The 23,673-nt window shown below is 43.3% G+C and overlaps 1 protein-coding gene across 11 annotated transcripts in view; it reads left to right on the plus strand.

The window, feature by feature from the left end:
* Positions 1-23,673, plus strand: part of RIN2 (Ras and Rab interactor 2) — a 239,696-nt gene extending 216,023 nt beyond the window's left edge. For all 11 annotated transcript variants that reach the window (XM_037022390.2, XM_073236968.1, XM_037022388.2 and 8 more), the window contains 4 exons: positions 11,394-11,699; positions 13,562-13,693; positions 18,456-18,619; positions 21,326-23,673. In XM_037022390.2, coding sequence (XP_036878285.1) covers positions 11,394-11,699; positions 13,562-13,693; positions 18,456-18,619; positions 21,326-21,649 — 926 coding nt within the window. In that variant the 3' untranslated portion in view covers positions 21,650-23,673. The remainder of the gene's footprint in view (positions 1-11,393; positions 11,700-13,561; positions 13,694-18,455; positions 18,620-21,325) is intronic.

Genomic DNA, 23,673 nt, shown 5'->3' on the forward strand with positions numbered 1-23,673 from the left:
CTTTATAATACGTAACATATTTGGAGGTCACATGAAAGGTGTTTTCTACAAACTTAAGGGGAAATACTTTATAACCTCACTGAAGGGCTGAATTGTTAATGGTTACTTTGGCCAAGGAAAATTTGAATTTGGCAAGCAGTCTTTTTTTTCCAGGTGAGAATGTTGAAGCTAGATTTTTGTTTTTGTTGTTTTTGTTTTTTAATTTCAGAAGGTTGACTCTAAAAGGCTAATTTCAGAGACCTCATTCACTGGGCCACAGCAGCCAAAAGAGCTACCAAACATTTCCAAGCAGTACATAAAGCTAAACCCTAATTTCTTCTTTCTGATTGGGTCCGTTTGTCAAAAGTAGTAAACAGTGTGTGGTAGAGAGTGGTTGATCACTCTCAGGCTCTGTCTCTTTTTCTCCTTTAAGTGAGTTTCAGCAGCTCTTTGATTTTCTCACAAAGGAATCAAAGCCTTGTTTGTTTTCTCGTGCTTTGAGACTGGTTTGATGGGGCGTGGCTGGAGCTGGGTTTTGCTGAAGAGAGGGGCCGAGAGAAACGTGCCTTAGAACTGAAAAGGTGTCAAAGAGAAGGCAGAAGAGCAGGCCACCTCTTTTCCAGCCCACCGGAGCCCATCTCTCAGGGGCACCAGCTCAGACAGACTGACACAGTGAACCCAAACATGCAGGAGAAGCAGGTTCCGGAGGAACCAGGGGAGCGCGAGGCGGGTGCTGATGTCAGCCCTGAGCTATGTGGCAGGAGTGCCAGCCAGCCCACAGGCACAGGGCTCCCGAGGGACAAGAGCTTTCCCTTCCTTTCCAAGCACCAGACAGGGACAGCTCTTCTGCCAGTTTCCTCTGAAGCCAGCTCAGATATGGTACTTGCTCTTAAGGAGTACAAAAGCTCATTTTCTCCAAAAACAGATACATACTTTGCTGCTCCAGAAGGACATGGCTTTTAATTTAAAGTCTAAGGTCATAATGAGAAAGGAAGCTGACATCTGTGGAGCCTCTGAGTCAGGCAGCCAGTCCAGGTGATTTCAGTGGGTCCTGGCCTCACCCCCATGAAGCAGGCATTGGCACCCATTGATGAGGTGAGAAAGGCAGGGCTCTGCCAGGTGGAGCCAATTGTCCTAAGGTCACCCCAGCTAGTAACCAGTAGGAGCAGCATCTGAACTTCTTACTGTGGAATTCTTAGCTCACCTCTCTGCTGCTGCCTCTGTTCATGTTCTCTCATCAGAAATTAAGGGGAATTAAAAAAAACAAATGCTTAAAGTTGTGTTGTACACCTAGAACTAGTACAATGCTATATGTCAATTATACCTCAATAAAAAATTTTTTTTAATTAAAAAAGATTAAGGGGGAGTTGAAATAGTAGGCTAACTATTTTGGAAGCTCCAACTAAACTCTCTATGGAGGTGAGGGTGTGATCAGCCTAAGCATTGTGACACTTTTTTATTGTTTTGTTTTGTTTTTTTAAACTTTTACACTAAAGCAGGCCCTGCATCATATTTATTGCTTCCCCAGTAAAACCATCATTCTGTTTTGAAAGCACAGTGAATGTGTTGCGCTCTTGAAATTAGGAGGAAGGTGAGCCAGAGCAGAAGTCAACAACCTCAGAAACTCATCACAAATCCAGTTGGAAAGGAAGAGGTCCACCCTAATTATTAGAAAACCTGTCCCTTAAATGCACAGGTTATCAGATCAAGACTCTGACAAGAAAATGGACTTAGTCTAATTGCCTGTATTTCACGTATCCCTGAGTTGAGTGCCCACTAGTTTACTAAGGACTTACTAATAAATACAGTGGCTCCTTTGAACTTCATCACCAGCTCAAGGTTGGTACATTGGTGTAGATATTGTTCACGTTTGGCAAATTCAGGAACAGAGGCCACAACATGTAAAGAGGCTTGCAGAGGGTTATGCTGTGAGAAGTAGGGGAGCTTGGATTCAGCCCAGATCTTCTCACTCTCTCTGTTGTCTACTCATTCCCACCTTATCTCACTTCCTGAGAGGATGTAATCCACGTTGAATGCCATCCCCAGATTACCAAGCCTCAAATTTGTTCCAACCTGGTGTCTACTAATGCTTGTAAGACTTTCCCAGGATGCAAGTTGGGCAAGTTGGGATACTCTGCTCTAAAAGATATGGTCCTGTCCTCCTTTCCCACTGCTACTGGAGGTGATAGCTCTGAACTAGGAGGTGGGAATTTAAATTTAAAGCCTAGGTTTACTGAATGTCCATCTGAAATCGAGGAAGTAGGAGGAAGCATTTCACAGGTTTAACCCATATAGAATTAGAGCCATCATTCCTATGTGAAAATTGACCATCTGAATGAAAGCATATATACATTTAGTATATAGAGATAGTCCTTATCTGTCTTCTTCAGAGAGTGGTTCTTCAGTTGCATAGAGAAAAGCCAGTGAAAAAAACACATAGCTCTCACCCACTGCAAATTTATCCACACGCTCCTGTCATCACCTGTTAAGCCTATACTTTCTAGGTGAGTATAAAATGATGAACAGTCAAAGCAAAAGTGAAGAAACTGCCACTCCAAATGTGTCCTATTGTGTAGAATTTGCATTCTCTTTGGACTACTCTTTAAAGCACTTACACCCCAAAGCCCTTCCATTTAGAGGTTCTTGAATAAATACTGATAGACATCAGCTTCACTCTCCTAGTTGGAAAATGAAGCCAATACAGATAAGTGAGTTCCCATGTGAGCTAGCTCTGTTCATTCCCAGACCACACTTACTGTGTTTCCCTCCTGGACAACTCTCCACTAATGCTCAACCCCCTTATGTGCCCCACCTTACCCCCCCAACCCAAAAAAAGTGGAACATGGAAGGAAAAACAGATGCTTTAACAAAAAGTGTACAGTTTCAGGTTCTACCAGAAAGTCCTGGGATCAGTAACTTCATCAACAGAGTAAGGAATGCTTGTGCATCCCGCACTGTAAAGTATATATAGATGGGGCATGACATTGCTCATTATTCCAACATCTGTTCCACATTGGTGAGTTTGCACATCATGCCATTCTTGATTCAGTCTCTTTCAACCAATAGAATAAATCAGACCAGAATTTCTGAGAGTGAAATCTCCACTTTGCAGAACTTGTTGCATTTTTGTGGTTAGTGTTTTGATTTTACTCAGGCAAAAGAATTTTTATTTATGATTTGATGTTAACCTTGGGAAATCCTCTGTTTTCAAGTCATGTGTCAAGAAAAACAAAATTTCTCTAACTCCAGAAATGTTAGTAATCTCAATTTTCTATTTCATTCAAGCTGCCCACCACAGACTATCAACAATGGTACAAATAAGCCAGCCGTTCATATTCCTAAAAGTCAGTGAAAAAAAAGACAGTATGGTTTTGCTTTCTTTATACGAAGATATGTATTTTCTCTGAGGAGCATTTCATTTTTTGAAGTATCCTTAAACTCAGTTCTCACACATGTAATTGAAAAATGATACTGAGATGTGGTTAGATACCAGAGAACATAGCATAAGAAGAAAATGGGCTTGAAGTGATTCCCCAGGAGTTAAACAATTACAGATCATTTTTAAAAAATGAGTGCTCAAGTCTGACTCAAGCTTCAGCATCTAATGTGACTTATTAATTTTTAATTCACAGTTTGGTTGTAGCCTTTGAGTTACTATCTGCTGTTTTTTAAATAAAGAATCATTCTGAGAGATATGGCCAGAGAGACATCTTGTTGTCAAGTGAGATTAAAGCCTTGACTCTGGCTGGTGGTCCAGTTTGTGACAATGTCACAAATGTCTTTCTACAGTGAACAAGGGTGGATAGAAAGGAGAAAGATCGCTCTCTTGCAGTGTAAAAGAATGCGTAGTTTTCTTTGAAAATTAGTTTAAATAGAAGACCACAGCAGGAATCATTTGTTGTATCATCCCATGTGATATCATTTGTGGTATAATTTTTAGTGCTGGGCATCAAACCTGGGTTAATTGTGTTGTATCAAGTAAAGGAAGTGTCACAGCCCTGGAGTTGAGAATCTTTGCCCATGATACTCTGTACAAGAGAACTGTTGGCTCAGCAATTCTAGGCTCTTCCATCTTAAGAGACAGGTAAGCACCTCCCAGGCAGAAAACATCACCAGGTAAGGGGGAATTCGTATAGGAATTAAGAATATGAGCCAAGGGTCACTTGAAATGGTACACTGATTGAAATGGAAGCTTCAGAATCTCTAAGACTTTGGCACATTTTCCACGATAGCTCCAATTGGCTGGCTGTGAGGCAGCCACCCACCTCACCTCGTGGACAGAGCCCTCGCTGTCAGGGTCCCACCCATGAGCCCTGCCTCCCTTGCTCAGTCTGTCAACAGGGGAGGAGTCAGTGCAGGCAGGACCAGCCTGTTCTTGCCTCTCAGACACCATATCCACTCAGAGGTCTCACTTACCATCCAGGCCCAGGGGCTTCTTTGAGAAGCCAGAAGCCACAGCCTGCCTCCTCTGTCAAGTCAAAGAGCATGTATTCAGTGCAGACTGTGTGTTTAATAGAACCCAGAGAAAGCCCCCATAATCCTTCCTGCTATGTGGGTCTTTATCGATAGTTTATGGAGCACTTTTATGTGTGGAATCCTCTTAAATCCCCTTAATGCCTTGGGAGGCCCCATTTATTACCCTCATTGGAACGAGGAAACAAAAGCTCAGGGAGGTCAAACCAGGATGCAAACAGAAGTGAGACCAGCCTGCCTGATGGACTTTCCCTACACTGCCCGGCCGCTACCACTGCGTTTCTGGTGTGCTTAATGAGTTGGGGTAAAGCCACAACATACAGAGGGTGCCTGCCTCCCACTGGACCTATCAGTGGTGGTGTTACTTGGGCTCTCTAGCCCAGGGTTCAGTTTGCCAGGTTTCTGCTCCATGAAATTAAGTGCCCCCTCCAACTGCCCCTATTTTCTTGGGAAACAAGCCACTAAGCGCTGCCCATGCTCAGGAATGAGGGAAGAATTAGGCTCCACCTCCCGAGGCCAGAGGATCTACATAAGCGATTTAGAATTTTTCTGCAAGGAAGACTGGTTTCTTCTTCACTGACTTCGGTTTTCACTGCCCTTTTACTAGAAGGCACTAAAATTAGTCTGTCAGATTCCATACCTAAAATATTACATGAATATCGACTATACTTTTGCATAATGCCCTTCCTTGAAGCCCAGCAAAATGAACTGAATCATTATCCCAGTGCCTGATATCTTTATTTCAGTGCATCTCTGCTGGGCTGGTGGGGTCTTCCTTTAAATAATGAAGTCTCCTTTATTATTTATCATTTCTGGGCTGAACTGTGCATTGCTGACAACCTTTAAAGCAAAACCTGGGCTGCAGGACACGCAACACAGCAGCAGGAGGGGTTGGCTGACCCAGGCCTAGCTATGGCTTTATCACCAGAGTCACACTTCAGTTTTCTGTTGGGATAAGGAAAAGAAACATAATTTTCAAGTAGCCACCAAAAGGAAGGATTTTTCAGTTCAACTCAAAAGTCACTTTTGGAGCACAGGGTACCTGTGGGCTTTGAACTAGGGGCTGCAAATGGCTTATATGATGGCCCCCAGGTCTGGTGTTCAGAGGGCTTCCCTTCAAGGGGAGAGATCTAGTTTGCTTTACTCACAGCAAAGGCTACAAGGAGCTCTGGGGATGCCAGGACTGGGGAGGAGCTATGTGGAAGAGGCAGGCAGGTAGGGCTTCATGGGAACCTACATCAGAAAAAACATGGGGCCCACCAGACACAGGGAGCAGCATGTGGAAAGGCGCAGAGGTCCAAAGGGCTGCAATACAGTCCATGGAGTTGATGGGGATGTGGTGGGAAGAACGAATGGAAGGCAAGGCAGAGGCACATACTCAGGAGCTACCTCAGTCTGCAAGGTGGTGAACACTTTAGAAAAATCACTCCATGCAGTGAGAGTCAAACTCTTTAACAGTCCCTCTAGCGTGAGTACCAACCAGTCAGCTAGGATGCTGCCCATAAACACCTGCAGACCAGATGTCAGGGCCTGAGCGGACAGGCATGGGGCAGGAGCAGCTGTGTGATCCGGCCCAGTTAGTAGACCAAACACCACTAGTGATGAACTGAACCCACCCTCCACCCCAGCACCTTTATCTGAAATGGGGCTGGGCTCTCTACCTGCGTTCCCATTGCTCTGAAAGATACTCAGATGTTCCAGGCATTCGGCTCCTTGGTTTCAATCTGATGGGAACAGATGGAGGCTGTGACAGACACTGGGAATTTGGGGCAGGAGAACCCAGAGGGAAGACTTCACATCTTCTGTTTTTGTTCCTGTGGATGGGAGAGGGAGAAAGAGTGAGAAGATGTGAGAGACAGAAAGATGTACAGGAAATCAGGCAGCTTTTCAATTAATTTATCAAAGCATTTTCAGTTCCCCTTTCAAGCCAAGTAAACCACAGTTAACACAGAAAACACAAGACCACACAGGCCTGAATCATTAAATGTGGCATCCCTTTTCAAAGGTGCACATGCCACCTTCAAAAGGAATGGGAAACTGAGTATTTTCACCCACTTACTAGGTGCTCATTGTGTGAGATCTCACCTGGTCCACCTGGTAATCCCATCAGGAAGCTAGGAGTGGTCCCATTTTAAAGATGAGGAAGCTGAAACCTGGAAAGGTCACCCATCTTCCCTCAGGTTGCTCATCAGGACTTCACATCTGACCCAAGGGCCCCAGGGACACCAGGTGATCTCCTGTTTATGAGTACAGTTGACCCTTGAACAACAGGGGCTAGAGGTGCTGACCCCTTCTACAGTCAACAGTCTGTGTAACTTTTGACCCCCCAAAAATCTTTACTAATAGCCTGTTGACCAGAAGCCTTACTGATAACATGAACAGTCAATTAACACCTGTTTTGTATGTTATATGTATTATGTACTATATTCTTACAATAAAGTAAGCTAGAGTTAAGAGTTCTTTTTAGTTGTTGCAAATCTCCAAAAAATTTCCAATGTATTTATTGAAACACACTGCAGATAAGTGGACCCATGCAGTTCAAAGCCACATTACTTAAAAGTCAACTGCAGGGCTGAAGTGAGGGTTAACATATAGTGAGGCCATGTATACAGCCCCCCTAGAATAAGAACTGCACAAATAGATGCCCAATAAATAGCAATTATAAATGTTTAAATTTCACAAGTTGTTTCCTATGAAAAAACCCCACCTTGTATCATTGAACATTAACTTCTATTTCCACTACTTCAGTTTAAAAAAAAGTAATGAGAATGCTAGAACTCAAATAAACCAAGAGACCATATGCCCTAACCTGACCTTATTTTTTATCTTTGCCAAATAACTTTAGGTTGCAACCTATATGTTTTGAATATTATATTGTTTAGACTCTGGGTACTGTTAGAATCCCTTGGAGAATATTGACCACTGTTTTGTTTTGTTTTAGCAGTCAGTCAGGTTCAGACTGCTAGTTCTGCCTTGTCTCCCAGAAGCCATGATTCTAAAGGCAGTTCTGAAGTTCAAAGCAATGACAGGTGGAGAGACCCGGCCACAGTCCCTCAGACCTGTGGAGCCAGACTGGCTGCCAGGCCAGGGGCACGTCGTGCTCTTTCTAAGACACACGCCTTCTCTTTCACCTTCACCTCTTGGGCTTTCACTTCCCTCTAGGACATAGTGGTTAGGCAGAAAGCACTCCAGCCAAGCCGATGCATGATCTGGTCTTGTGATGGTTCGCTGTCTGATGTCTGACCTCTGGAATGTATGCTGTTGGTCAGAGTGAAGCAATGGGGAGAGCTTCTGTCCTCCATTCCCGATCGGGGAGTGACTGCACCAAGAGAGGCTGACACATTTAATGCTTCTTAGAAGTCTCTTCATCAGGTAACATGAAGACAAGAAGCAACCAAGCAGCAACCCAGCACTTTTCTTTTTCCTCCTGATGGGGGAGCTTTAAGAATAATTGGGAGGATCTGTGTATTTTCAGAAAATCTGCTTCCAGTTTTTCCCACTCAGCTAGTATCTGGTATCTAAAATTCAAAATTGTAGCCCAAATAATTCTCTAATATTTCTTGTTGTTTCTTTGCTTGTTTGTGGATAAAACAATGGACATAACCAGATTTCTTGGGTTTGATTCTGGCTCCCCATTTTGCTAGCTTTTGCTCCCTCTTTTCCTCATCTATAAAATGAAGAAATCGCAATCCATCCTCAATAGGGTTTGTTTGAGGATTAGAAGAGTCAGTGCATGTGAAGTGCCTAGAATAGTGTCATTTTTCTTACTGTTCAAAGATTTTGTTCCCTTGGATTTAAAGCAGCCAGAGATAATAGAAAACAGAGAGTAGTAATTTATAAAACCTGTGGATAATCAGGTTTTTTTTTTTTTTCTGAGCCAGCCTGTATTTTGAAAGATTTTCTGTTCCTTTTGTTTCTTCAAATCATTTTTCCTTCTTGCCTCATGAGCAGAACCTGTTTTTCCTATCAGAGAGAACCAGCTGGGCACTAGGTCCCTGTCATTGGGACTTTTATTCTATTCTTTATGTGTATTAAAGATTTGGGGGACAGAGAGTAGGAGGAAAGTACTGAGAAAGAACATAGAGACCAGACTTTCTTATTTCTAAATTATGTCCTTTAAAAAACGTATTATAAAAAAAATCTAACACTGGTCATTTTTTTCAGTCTGGGTTTTAAGAGAATGGGTGCTTACCAGTGGGTCCTAGGTTCCAACCCTCCTTACAGACTTACACAGCCCCACTTATTCCTAAGGTAGAGTTTATGGTGCAAAGGCCGGGGTCACTTCCCTGAAGGCACAGATGCATCACATGGGGGACCCACCCAGCCCCCTGGTGCTGCCCTTTCTGCTGTTATCCCCCAGCAACAGCACGGAACGTACTGGAGGTGACTGGTGTTACCACTCTGGCCAAGAGGTCACCAGGTTCACTCTGAAGTAAAAGTTGCATTGGGGTTCAAGGTGAAAATCTTAGGCTGGTCTGCAGTTGTGTTCTGTTGGTTTTATTTATACATGGTTAAGGTTTAACATACATCCATAAAGAGCATAAATCTTAAATGCTCAGCTGGACATATTTTCACATGTGTACACACATGTGGCCACTGCCCAGATCCAGATATGGAACATCTTAATGCCCTCAGAAGTGTCCCCCCTTGGCCTCATTTATCCTAGGTTACTGCCATCCTGACTTCTGTCATCATAGATTTGTTTTGCCTGCTTCTGAACTTAACAAAACTACAAATGAGATGCTAAAGGAGATTCTCTTTTATGTATGGCTTCTTTCACACAGCATTATATCTAGGAGATCATCCAAGTTGTGTCTGGAGCAGCAGTGTGCTCTTTTTCATGGAATGAATCATTCATTGTCCTAATTGCATTGATGAATCTACCCTGTATCCATTCCATTGTGATGGGCCTTTGAGTTGTATCCAGTTTAGGCTGTTGTGAGTAATGTTTCTATCAGCACTCAGGTGCATTCCTAATTAATGATTAACATGGTTTCCCCCCCACTTGATGACCTCATTCTAGCAGAGTAATAGTCACTTAACATCCATGAATGTAGTTTTTGGAACCTTTGGATAGAGAGAAATAAACTGGTGAATATTTATAAAGCACCTTGAACTTGAAGAGATCCTGTGTCTTGAAAAACAGTATAATTGGTTGCTTAAAATAGTCGTGAAGCCCCAAGCAGTTCTTTAGATAGCCCCAAGCCTCAGTTTGCTCATCTCTAAAATGGGCATAACATTACTATTATGGAAAAATAATCGATTTGCTGTAAGAACTAGATGAGACAACGAAATAAAGCACTACTAGCCTAACCTAGCCCTATTGAGCGCAAACTGCTAGTGTTGACTTTTCATCGTAGTGACCATTGAGGTCAGATATGCCATAAAGTGAGTAGCCCATGTTTATTAACACAACTTAACCAGTGTAAACCAAGTGATTTGTTTTAATGCCAGATGAGACTGTTTTATTTTTCTTCTTGCTTTATAATCTCTTTTGTCTCAACCTTAATTTCTGTAGTTGTACAAAGCTCCATATTAAAACAAAGAGATCTGGATAGGCTATGGAGGTGGAGGGACAAAGGAAAGCTTGGCCTGCAGAAGCTGATCATTGTGGGATCGGCATTAACTTTTGGCATCAGTTTTAACTTTGGGCTATGGGAAAACTGCTTCTAGTGTTTGTGCACTAGATTTCTGGTTTGGAGTTCTCTTTGCCTCTGATCTTCTAATAATAGGTGATAATTTGCATTCAATATGATCTGATCCAGTGTCAGGAATTCCACAGGCCAGAGAGATAACTCAGCTGTTTCCAGTCTTATAAAGGAGTGTCTCCATGGGTTTCCAAAACGAATCATATTGAAGTATCATATATGAGAGCTTTGATGAGAATGTGCAAACATTGGAGATTGAAAAGCTGATGTTGAAAAAGTAGAGCTCTTATTATTGTATAAATCATCTTAAATCTGGATCTCCAGATTAAGGGTCCTGCTCATTTTACTGTCAGCCATGAAAGCTACTCCATTGGGAAACCATTCAAAGAGGGGGAAATAACGTCTCCCACACCTAAAGATGTTTCATAACTGTGAACTGAAGTGCAACTCAAAACTTAAATTTTTATTTTGAAATCATCTCAGACATACAGAAAAATTGCAAAAATAGTACAAAGAAATTATATCTGCCCTTCACCCACATTCCCCAAGTGTTAGCCTTTGGCCACATTAATTTCATTCTCTTTCTCTTTTTACACATACACACACACATCCTCTTTCTGTGCCATTGGAGTGTTAGTTGCAGACATTGTGTCTGTTTCCCCCTAAACATTCAGTTTGTATTTCTTAAGACATTCTGTTAACAAAACTACAGTAAAATTAACAAATTAACACTGATTCAGTGTTAACACTGTTATCTAATCTGCAGACTTTATTCAAATCTCATCAAATGTCCCACTGGTGTTCTTTATAGCAAATGAAATAATTAATTTTTTTGGTTCAGAAGCCAATCTAAGAAAATCATTGTGTTTACTTGAATTTATTTCCTCAGAAAATATTTTAAGGATCTTAAACCCTCGCTATTAGAAAAGCCTTCCTTTAAAATAACATACTGGCTTCCCTGTCTGTTGGATGACTCGTAGGAGATAGGTCAAAAGACTTGTCTTCTAGAATATTCACCTGTGCTCATGGGGGAGGGGCATAAAAATAGTCAAAATGAATATATTTAATTGTATTGACTGTGTTCAGGAGAAAGTGTAAGAATTTATTAAGAAGGATTCATTCTTCTTGGCTTTATAAAAACCTGCTGGAGTGTGAGCAGGTAGGTTGGGTGTGAAGTTAGGACTAGTCTGCCTGTGACCAGTGCACTGAGTGGGGGTGTCCGGGGCAGCAACTAGACTCTGTGTCTCTTCTGTCCTCAGACAGTGGTCACAGTAGCTGCACTTTCTTTGGCAGATGTGGTGCTGGAAAAGGCCATGCACAAGTGCATCCTAAAGCCCCTGAAGGGGCACGTGGAGGCCATGCTCAAGGACTTCCACATGGCCGATGGCTCATGGAAACAACTGAGGGAGAACCTGCAGCTTGTGCGGCAGAGGCGCCCACAGGACCTGGGGGTCTCTGCTCCCACCCCGGATTTTGTGGATGTGGAGAAAATCAAAGTCAAATTCATGACCATGCAGAAGATGTATTCACCAGAAAAGAAAGTCATGCTGCTGTTGAGGGTCTGCAAGCTCATTTACACTGTCATGGAGAACAACTCAGGTAAGGACGCCCAAGTGCAGGCCCTTCGCATGGCCCTCCAGGGCCAGCAAGGTGGCCAGTTATAAAGCCAGTGACACGTCAGGCTTTCTGATGCCCAATTTCTCTTCCTTTCAATCCCTCGATTTCAGCAAGCAGTTCACAAAAATGCAGGTGTTACTCTGGCGTCTGGCAAATTAGTCACTTGCAAAAGTTGGTAACACCAAACAGAAGCATGCAGACAAGGGCAGCGAGATTCTTGTATGATACCCTTCATTGAAGATGTAGTTCAGGGTAGTGGGTACAGATTCAGTCTCTGGAGACTGAATTCAAATCCTTGCTCTGCAAGTCCGTGAACAAACTGTAGGACTTTGGCTACCTTCAGCAAGTGCTAGGCTGCAGTTTCTGCACCGGTCACTGGATATGACCCTGACCTTCGTAAGGTGGTAATTAGGTGAGACAGTGCATGCATGGCCACTGCTCTGTTGAAATATTAGCAGTTATCATTACTACATTTGGGCCAGTGAGGGTTTGTCAGTGATCCACAGCATGTGTCATAACCATGGCGCATCCATTGTTGATGGGGTTTCATTACAGCTGCTTCATTGGCTCTTCCTTCTTTGCTATGAGCTGAAGCAATGGAATTTGAATTCACCAAAGAATTACCAGGTTTGAAAGTAAGGCCTTGGTTTCCCCTGTGTTGCTTCTTGCAGATGCAGGAGTAACCGTGATTCATGGGGCAGGGTGAAGCCTGCATTGTTCCAGGTGGGCAGTGAGCCTGTTGTAGTTCTGTGGACCATTATCAATTTGTCCTGTGAGTTGAATAGCTTCACGGAGGAGCAACAGAGAGAAGATGCAGGCTGCATTAATCACTGCTTGAGTAGACAGGAGTGTGTGTGCAGTTTGCACATTGTTAGACAAAGACATTAAAATGTGAGCTCTTGGGCTGGTCATGGCAGTATCTGAACGTCACCTCTGAAAATTATAAGTGTATATCACCTGCTGGAAATAGATTTTCTGTAGTTGATAAAATCATTTATGCAAGTTCCCAAAACAGTTTCTGCTGGGATTATGTACTTCTCAAGCACCGTTTCTCAACCTTAGCACTAATGACATTTAAAAGGGGTCATTCTGTGTTGTGGGGGCTGTCCTCCTTCCTGTAGGAAGTTTATCAGCATCCTGGATGCCGTTTGCAACCCCACACTCCTTTTAGGACAATGAAAAATGTCTCCAGACAATGCCAAATTCTCCCCCAGGGTGGGGGCAAAGGGGCAAAATCACCCCCAGTTGAGAATCACCATTATAGTATTATAAATAGCAGTAAGAACTAAAATATTTTTGCCATATATTAACCATATGTTTCTATTCAACATATACAAAATTCACACATTTAAATCAGTTAATTGTATGCTCATGCTGAATACAGAGCAAAGTTTGTTCCTGGTTTGAGTTTGGTCCTGTCATTATGTTGATGATTAATTTGCACAGAAAGCAATAGGAAACCAAACACAAATCATTAGCATATTAAGTAGATGCTTTGTAAATGTTTTAGAATATTACTTGCTGGAAGTTAAACTGTTTACAAGTACTCTGTTGTATTGCGTAACTTGATGCCCATCATGAAAATAGAAAATATTTCATGTGTTCATTGGCTCATTCTCATTCATTGGCTCAGACATTCATTCTGAAATTGTGAGTTAAGGGTGGCCTTTGAGCAGCAGGGAGGGCCACCAGCTTCATAGGATTCCAGAAACACCCACCTCTGTTTATAAATAGCAGATTTCCGCAGGATGACTCCTCACTATCTAATAAAAGCAGCAAGTAGGATATGAAAGAAAGAAACTTTGGTAAAAATATTCCTGTCTTCCCCTTTCTTCTTTCCCCAGGGAGGATGTATGGAGCTGACGACTTTTTACCAGTGCTGACCTATGTCATAGCTCAGTGCGACATGCTGGAACTGGACACGGAAATAGAGTACATGATGGAACTCTTAGATCCCTCACTGCTACACGGAGAAGGTACCAGGCATTTGAAATTTTGGTTTTGTTTCCATTTCTTTAAATGAGGTAGAATTCACAGAACATAAACTTAACCGGTTTACAGTGAATAATGCAGCGGCATTTAGTACATCCACAATGTTGTGCGATCCACCATCTCTAACTCCAAAATGTTTCGTCATTCCAAAATAAAGTCCTGTACCCATTAAGCAGTTACATGGTGCTTCTCCGGCATCATGTTAACTGTAGTTTACATTTATTTTTTTAGTTTAAAGAATGTGCTGGCTTTTTGCTGATGGCAAAAGGAATACACATTCATCATAGAAAATTTGGTAAAACCAGAAAAACACAGGAAATGTTAACCCTGCCGTGATTATGAAATAACTTTATCAAGATTGGTTAAATTGCAGTAAAAAATGGTGTTCAGCAACATGGATGGAGCTAGAGGGTATTATGCTCACTGAAATAAGCCAGGCAGAGAAAGACAAATACCAAATGATTTCACTCATATGTGGAGTATAAGAACAAAGAAAAACTGAAGGAACAAAACAGCAGCAGAATCACAGAACCCAAGAATGGACTAACAGTTACCAAAGGGAATGGGACTGGGGAGGATGGGAGGGAAGGGTGGGACAAGGGTGGGGAAAAAGAAAGCAGATATTACGATTAGCATGTACAATGTGGGGGGTGGGGCACGGGGAGGGCTGTGCAGCACAGAGAAGACAAGTAGTGATTCTACAACATCTTACTATGCTGATGGACAGTGACTGTAATGGGGTTTGTTGGGGGGACTTGGTGAAGGGGGGACCCTAGTAAACACAATGTTCTTCATGTAATTGTAGATTAATGATAACAAACAAACAAACAAACAAAAAATGGTGTTCAGTAGAATCCATGCTATTTTTAAAAAGAAATGGTTTCTTTGATTCCAAGCGGAAGTTATAAACTTTTGTTAGAGAGCATTTCCACTGCCAGAAGAATATCCTGTTCCATCAGTGAAACAGATGAAGGCCTGGCTTTTGTTTTCATCATTTTTTAAAATTTGTTTTCAAGATGAAAACAGCATGATTTTCTCTTCTGTTTTAAAAAATAGCATCTGCTCATTGTTAAACAAAGAACAGGATGGTGAAACATCCTGGCAGTTTGCTTTCTATTTACCCTGTCAGTTTGGTTTCCTTCTTGGTCTGACCCTTCCGTATCTTAGCAGAAATTCCTTCTCCATACACCTCAGTTAGGTATTTTATCATGGAAATAATTTGGGGCAAAGCACAGCCTTGAAAAGTAGAAATAACTGGGACTCTTAGGTGAGCTTGTCTTTTTAAAGGAGAACCCATCAGGGGCCTGTGCTTTGCAAACTCTGTTCATCCATTTCCTTATGTGGGTAAAGAGCTCATACAGACCTTCAGTGGTGAATTGCTGCACAGATTTTTTTTCTTTTCTCCAGTGAAGTTAGTCCGGGCTTGGACTGAAAAGGTCCACATACTTATAGGATTCCCCAGGGAATGTGTCATACTGGGATTTCCCCTGGAGAGAACTTAAATGCATTGTCGCCCCAGAACATCCTTTAGTCCCTAAATCTCAGTACTTGGCTTTCTTTTCAGAGAGTCTGTCCCCCTCCTGCCCCTCCAGGGATAGTGCTGACTCAGGATTAGTGGTGCTTATCTTTTCATCCTGTCCCCCCACCCAGACAGACATGAATGGGCCTCTTTCATCCTTTGCCCTCTCCCCTGTTTATGCCCCGAATTAGTATTCATAACCCTGGAACCAGACGCTGCACGAGAGCCGCCAGACCCTTTCCTGGAGCTTTCCTTGCCTGCCCTGCCCTGGGATTTAACAGGATGGGGAGAAGCATGTGGTTTTGTCCAGGGATGAGAGAAGCAATACATTATCTCTATGCCATGCTTTCCTTCCTTCTACTGTGTTATTATTACAATTTTATATGCATCTTGGTTTTTTTGTTTTGTTTTAGCTTCAATCATGTTTAATTCTAGTAGTTTTGTCAAAAGTATGTCAAGTTCTTGGGGCTTTTGGGAAAAGTCATACCAGTTTCACTCAGAAAATTACCTTTCTGCTGCTGACTGTGTACTTAGGACAAACATATGCTTACATCTTGTGGTCTGACAATGGAGACAGCCACTTCCTACCACCCTCCCCAGCATTTCCCCGAAGCAAGGCACTGCCCTGGGTGCTGTGATGATGGTAGAGGAGCAGGTGGCTGGCCTTACCCCCAGGAATCACACAGAAGAGGAGAACAAGGACCTAGTGAACATGTGGAGCAGCCAATGAGCTTGTGCTTAGACTAGAGCCTGCCTCCCCTTTACTGCCTCTGCCTTCTTGGCCTCCTTCCTTGGGAGAGCCGGGCAGCCCAGTCAGGCAGGCTATGGTTACCAACCAGGCCTGTACACTAACGAACTGAAGCAATTTAGACCAGGAGGAAGAGGCAGCTGAGTAGAGAGCTCCCTTTACCGTGCAGACGTCTGCGGCTAGCCCAAAGCCCTCTTTGGCTTGCAGGGCAGCAGCCCACATCTCATTCTGCTGTTTAAGCAGGTAGTTTCTTTTACAGAGAAAGCATCGTAGAATCCCTTTGAAGGGTACCACTCTTGTGGAAGGTTATACTTTTGCTGAAATTTAAGCCTTCCTCTAATTGCATCCACATGTTGCAAAGTGTGGTCAATTTTGGGCTTCCAGCATTTTGAGCTTTCTCCTTAATGGCCTGAGCTACTGCATCTAAAATTTGACGTGCACAGGAAACACCTTCCCTCGGAAACTCAGCTGTAACTCCAAGTCCCAGCTCCAATACTTACACCTCCACACAGCCTCTTTGGAATAAAGTCCATGTTAATTGCTCCTGAAATCCCCTGTTTAGCATTTAAATTCCACACTGCTGAGTTTCACACTCAGCCATATGTTGATTTGTTCATGGGACCAATATTTAGTAAAAATCAGCTACTCAGAACTCTATACTAGCATGTGGGGACTGCCATGGGGAACTGAGACCCAGACAGTGGGTCTGTTAAGCTCTTCAAATAACCCTAAATGAAAAGCCTGACATGTGATATGTGCATGTGAAGTGCATTGCTTGGAGTGGGCAGTAAAAAGTAACCCCCAAATCTTTATCAGTGACCTGAAGAACAAAAAGGTGTGTTTCTTTCTCAAGTTACATGGCCAGTGTGATTCACAGCAGGGCTCTCTGGTCATTTCTCAGACGGTGGACTAGTTTCCAATTTTCCATCTTGTTCTGTGTTGTTTTAGCTTCAATCATGTTTATTTCTAGTTATGAGGAGCTTGTCACTTCTGGACCAGAGAGAGAGTTCTTAGGTCCTGCATTAGCAGCTAAATCCTTGGGCCATGAAAGTCATACTTCTACACAAAACCCATTTAACCACAACTAACTTCTAGCTCTTCCATGAATAAACCACCAGTGTCCATGTTCTTAAATAAATTTATAAACTTCCGTAAAGCAAAGATTCATATTCTGTCTTACAGACATACCCCTGCTCTGTATCTGCCATGTACTCAACAGTGCAGATTCAATAGGTGTGCAGGACAAAGAAATGCCTTTCAATTTAAAATGGGCTGTGTCCTATGAAGGAATTTTGAATAATCATTTGGGGCGCCCCCTCGTGGTTCTGTAGCATGGAGCTTTTAAGTTCCACCCAAGGCACCTCCCTAATTATGGTTTAGGACGAAACTCTGAACTCACTCATGTGCATGTCATGGTGTTATACGTCTTTTAACACCCCCAAACATAAGAAATCATACCTAAATGCACCACCAAAGGGACATCACTTGCTGTTCCTTGTAACTTATTTTTTCCAAAATGTCATATTCTGTTAGTCTCCCAATACAGGTGAGAAAGGGAATCAGTAGGAAAAAAATCATTCTGAGGAACCCATATAATCGGAAACACACTTGTATCTTGTTGTTCTTTCAAAGTGTATAGTTTACCTAACATTTAGAAAATATGAATTCCTTTAAAAGAAAAGCCCAAAAAGCAAGTATTGCCAGGAGATATGTGGACTCCTTTTCCTCAAGTAAATGATTCCCCTGGGAGCTTTGTCCATGATACCTTCATATGCGCGCCACCCCCACCCCCCTCCTCTGTCAGGCCTGGGAAAGCATTTTCACAATTGCACTTAAATAATTTAGAGATTTTGTATGTGTCACCTGTTAGAATGGAAATTCCATCAGTGAAAACAGGTACCCCACTGGCCCTGGCACAGGCAGGGGAAACCTCGTACATACATCCAGGAGTATGACCTGCACGGGCGGGTGTCTCCCCTGAGGGTTTCAGCCCAGGAAAAGTTCACTCAGGATTCGGTGAGACGGAGCAACACAGCAGAACATGCATAGCAGGTGAAAGGGTTTAGACCACGCTTTATTCTCACGGTGGCAGGTCAAGCACTAGGATCCCTTCTGCCTCGGGGCAAGTCTGCCTGAAGTAAGGGTCTCTGCACCGCCTGCAGCCCCCAGCCCTGCACAGAGCTGGGAAGAGCTCTTCATACAGTCAGTAATAACTCATTAGCCACAAATGTGCGAGCCTGCGCCAGGGCGCATCCCACGTGTGTGGTGGGCAAGCGGACCAGGGGCAAGTGAGCACCCTGGCCAGGAAACTTGCATTTTCCCTACAATGTGTGACCATGTAAGGTTATGCTCTTGGATGTGCTTCTGTGTTCCCCCGAGGAAATGAAGAAAATACAGAGTATTCTCTCTGCCTCCACTGGCGCTGCCTGTTGTGTCCGAGTGTAGATCCCCGTAGAACTCACTGTTTGCCCCTTTGCAGGAGGCTATTACTTGACCAGCGCCTACGGAGCACTTTCTCTGATCAAGAATTTCCAAGAAGAACAGGCGGCGCGGCTGCTCAGCTCGGAGGCTAGGGACACCCTGCGGCAGTGGCACAAACGGAGAACCACGAACCGGACCATCCCCTCGGTGGATGACTTCCAGGTAAGTGGCCAGCCAGGGTGACGCGGGGCCCGCCCCCGCTTCCTGTGTCCCACACGGCACTCATGGCCCCGGGCGCCAGAGGTCCCCTTTGTCAGACCATCAGACGGAAAAGGTTTATTTTAAACCACCTTCTGACCTTGTTGTTTCACTTCTTTGTTTTCCTTAAATTAAAAAAAAAAAAAAGTACGTGGGCATGGTCCAAGTTTTGCTGCCCTTAGGAAGACAGTCAAATTAAGGCGGGATTTCTCCGGGAACACAGTCTGGATGCTGAGCACCTCAGCAGGCGCCGAGTCTAAAATAGGGAAGCTCTCGGCACAGGTAGCGTGATTTTATTCTGACCTGGAGGAAACATTAGTGTTGGACGCTGGAGCTGCCCTGGTACCTCCCCACCCCGCAAAACAGAAGACCCTAGAATTTCCTGGGCAGCACCAGCTCTGGCAGCCGGCCAGGGCCAGAGTTTAAGATTGAGTTTCAGAGCCAAATCCTGCCTGATCTCCATCCAGAATTTTCCAGGACCATGAGCAGTTCTGGGAGTGTAGGGCTTCCAAAGAACTTGTTTCCTGGAGAGGAGAGGCAAATTAAGGCATAGGAACCTTTACCCAACACAATACTTGTTGATTTGCTCGTAGACTGAAACTATGAGATCTGCTAATGTCTTGGAATAATATTTTCAAAGTTTCAAATAATATTATAAAACCTGACTGGTTAGTTTCTTTGTGCCACTTGGTGAATTTCCAGGCAGAACAGATTTGTGTTCATGCCCAGATTCACCTTCCTTGCTCTTGTGGCCTTTGCAGTGCTTTGAAAATGCTCAAAAGATACACGTGGTTCAAAATCCGCCCATTGTAGAAAATGCAAGTCAGCAAGTTTTTCTCCAAAATTTGGGGAAAGATGGCAGGATTGTGTGAAATTCCCTACCAGGCACATAAATCTAAAAAGCAAGAACACACACCATGTGCTTCTCTCCCATGCGTTGCTGAAAAAGTGACTAGCTGTGTGTTAAGGGATTTAGCATACGCAGGCTCTTGGGACACTGGTATCACTGTCCTGCTGGGGGATTCCTAACATCATACAGCTCTGAGAGAACAGAATGAGAATGAGAAAAGTGTAGAATGAGAGAAGCTCATTTACCTACCTCCTGACCTGCCATCAGCCCCTCCTTCCTATCCCATCTTTACTTCTAGAGTTTCTAACCAAAAGACCCCCGGATACCATGGGAGCCCCTTCCTTCTGCACACCCCTTCCAGCTGGCTTTGAAAACCTTCTTAGCGTGTAACCCAAGAGGGAAATTGTTGGAGATTTACAACAGATGTCAGTGTGATTTTAAAAGCCAAAACTCAGAAGCAAAGCTCCACTGGACCCCCCTCAATCAGGGGGCACAGACACACACAAAAGCCTCCTCATGTTGAAGGGCAGCACACCACAGTGAAAATGCTGTCTGGCCTTGGGCAAGATACTTAACTTCTCTGTGCCTTGGTTTCTTCACTGGTCAAACAGGAACAGTGTAGACTTACCTAAAGATGTTCTCTTCTGGAGTCAATGAGTAAGTACAAACCGAGTGAGTGAGCTGAGTGTTGAGGAGCAGGAAGGCAGAGGAAGGGTGCATTTGTATACTCTACGGTGTTGGAATTCAAGAGCACTGGAGTTACCGTATGTGTACAGAGCACACTGTCCTTCCCCGGAGCTTTCTCTTCCATCACCCAAGTAAACCCTCATGGTGACCGTGGGAGCCCTGGGCACGTCCCTTCATTCCTGAGTGGGGTTGCCAGATATAGAAAAAGAAATATGTTTGTTTTCTGTCTGAAAATTAAGTTTAACTGGGTGTTCTCTATCTTCTCTGGTAACCCCACTCCTGAGGAGGTGGAAGCTGAAGAAATTATCCAGGGTCACAAAATTTCAGAGAGCCTAGTGTAAGTGTAGGATTCTTTACACCTCATCTGGTCGTTGTGTGTGCATTTGGACCACAGGTGTGTTGCATGTCATGATGACCTAAGTGCCAAGCCTGCACACACGCCTTCCTGTGACTTCCCTGCAGAACCACTTTGCACATAGTGAGCTCCATCTCCACAGCCTTTCAGCAGAGTCAACACCTCATCTTGCCGACTTGCTCTACATTGCACTCGGAGCCACGTGGAGCCATGTATGAGGTTGAACCACATGAAACTGTCTTTTGGGGAAGTGAAAAATGGTCAGGTCTCAGCAGTGTCTGTGGTCCAACCCAACATCGTGGCTCTTGCTTAGGCTTCATGAGAGGTGGTCCCAGTGAGCACAGTACATGCCCTATGTCTGCATATTTTACATGTCTCTTCCTGCTGACTCCTGATCCAGCTTCTCCTGCTATTTGGTTTACTTTTCAAGTTGAGAATGAACCCAGCATGGGATCTGGTTCACACTCTTAGCAAGGGATTTCTTAATAGCTTTATAAAGGACACTGAAAGATCAGGGCAGGCTGAGTGGACTTCTTGCTTCTTGTGTTTACAAGAATTAAAATACAGCAGCTCAGCTTGTATGGCTGTTTGGCCCCACTGTCCAAATTCAAACCAGTCTTTTTCCTTGTGTTCAAGGCCTTGTGTCCTGACATTGGACATCCTGATGGGCCAGAGCATGGAGTGGCTCAAAGTTAGAAGCATTTCATCGTGCTTACCCAGAGCTCTGTCTCATTTCCTCTTCTGACTCTCTCCCTGACATTTGTCTTTCTACCTGCAGAATTATCTCCGAGTTGCATTCCAGGAGGTCAACAGTGGTTGCACAGGAAAAACCCTCCTTGTAAGACCTTACGTCACCACTGAGGATGTGTGTCAGCTCTGTGCTGAGAAGTTCAAAGTGGGGGATCCTGAGGAGTACAGCCTCTTCCTCTTCATTGACGAAACATGGCAGCAGCTGGCAGAGGACACTTACCCTCAAAAAATCAAGGCTGAGCTGCACAGCCGGCCACAACCTCACATCTTCCACTTTGTCTACAAGCGCATCAAGAATGATCCTTACAGAGCCATCTTCCATAATGGGGAAGACGATCTCACCGCCTCATAGAAGACACATGGGACTTCCCAGTGGTGCATCCAAAAGGGGGTCAGGAACCTTGCCTTCCTGACCCCTCATGCTTCCTCATGCTTGTGGTTGAAAAGCAGTCACCTCTTTGGGGACCCCTTGGTTCAGCGACTAAGGTATCCGCAGGCCAGCTTGGCCAAGGGCATCTTTAGCCACATTGTCCAAGCAAGGCAGCTGAGGTTCATGAAACCATAGGAGTCTCCTTCAGAGATGGAGAACTGCTCTTGAAGTGTCCTGAGATTGTTTGCTACCTACCCCCAGCTGGGTTCTAGGTTGGCTTACATGTTGTATATGTGCTGAATAAACATCTAAGAGGTACAAGCTCTTCTCTTGAATTCTGCAGCCAGGCTTTGACAAGACTGTCCGATGCAGTGCATCAGGCATTTCTCAGTTCTGTGGATGGCTCCATCTTTTCCTTCCATTCTTTTCTTTTTTCCTTTTTTTTTCTTTCTTTTTTTGTTTTTTTACAGAGACTCTGTTTTTATATATTTCATAGAAATTTTTATAGCAGTTGCAGGTAAACTGTCAGGATTGGTTTTTAAATATTTTTGTAACTAAGATATTCTATAATTATGCATGTGATTTTAACATTTAATATTCAAAAAACTCTTGCTGGATTTGAGAGTATTGCATTTTTAAAGTCTCTCCTCTGTAACTGGATGTTTTAGCAGCTTTGTGGGGGAAGAGATGGCTGGATTTCTTAAAGCATGTGTCACTGACACTGGCCACAGAATGCCTTTGGAAATCTGAGGTACTGTTATCTTGTTCACAGTTGGTGGTAGCGGGCTCTTTCTAGTTTTAACAAAGTGATGCTGAGATCAGGAGAGAAATGAATGTAGATGAGAGGTTAAGAGAGAAATACAGACTCTAACAAAGGACTAAGTGTAGTCTGCTGGTTCAGGCTCCATGAAGGAAGTAGGAAAAGGAGATGAAAGGAACCACCTCTGTGGAAAATACTGCAAATATGCAGTGAGTTTTGGCAAAGCCTATCCCATGTTACTTGCTTTGGGAAACAATTATGAAAGTCCCACAAGGAAAAAAAATAAGGATAACACTTTTTTTTCCTTTTTCACATAAATCAAAACCAGCAGCATCAAATGATTTGGGGCAGAAATCAAGTAATGTGTAATGTGACTTTTATTAAGTTAAAGAAGATGCTGTTTGGAAAAGAGTTTGCAAAGGCACCAAAAAGCCTGTCTGCACTGTAAGAATGTATGGGGAAGTTAGATTTATGTTCTTTGAAACCTGTTTGGAAGAGGGCAACGCCTGAGGGTCCTGTGGTCCATGTAACACAGGGAGTCATAGAAACATGTTGTCCTGCATAAAGGTGCGCCATCATCTGATTTGGTTGGCTTTGTACCTTGTAGCTTTCATACCTTTTGCTGTATGTGTAGAACCCTCAGCATGTACCATGTTGTACTTCCTTTTGTAAATGATTTTTTAAATGGAATTTTGCACATAATACATTGTAATACTGTACAATAATCATGGGTGAAAATAATTTTTGAAATGTGGAGTTGTCTTTTTAAGAAACAGAATGTCATTTTGCACCACACAATGTTATAGAAATCTGAAATCCACCGTCTTTGTGGTTAGATAACCCATAGAGAGGAAACAGAAGAGTTTCTATTTTTCAGCAACCCATGTACTAAAATGAGGCAAAAATCAAGGGGCAGGAGAAGGGATAGTGTTCTAACCTGAAAGGATTTCCAGTGTTACCTACAGTACGTGGCTTAGTTGTATCTAGAGAAAATCACTGTTATCACCCCTTTCTTATGTAACTTCAGTAATATTTCAAAATCAACAGGGCAGATGATAGGAGTTTGCTACCATATTTCTGGTGCTTGGAACTGTGCCCGGCAGATAACAAGTGCTTGAGAAGTCCGTATTTATTGAACAAACTTTCCAACCCATCAGCAGGATGGATACTTGAAGATCAGAACAATGTGTGAATAAACCGCCTGATTTTCATATTTACAATGAATTAAAAATGACTGTTCGATCCA

The sequence above is a fragment of the Manis javanica genome, chromosome 5 (genome assembly GCF_040802235.1).
Source record: "Manis javanica isolate MJ-LG chromosome 5, MJ_LKY, whole genome shotgun sequence".
In the NCBI taxonomy this organism is placed as follows: Eukaryota; Metazoa; Chordata; class Mammalia; order Pholidota; family Manidae; genus Manis; species Manis javanica.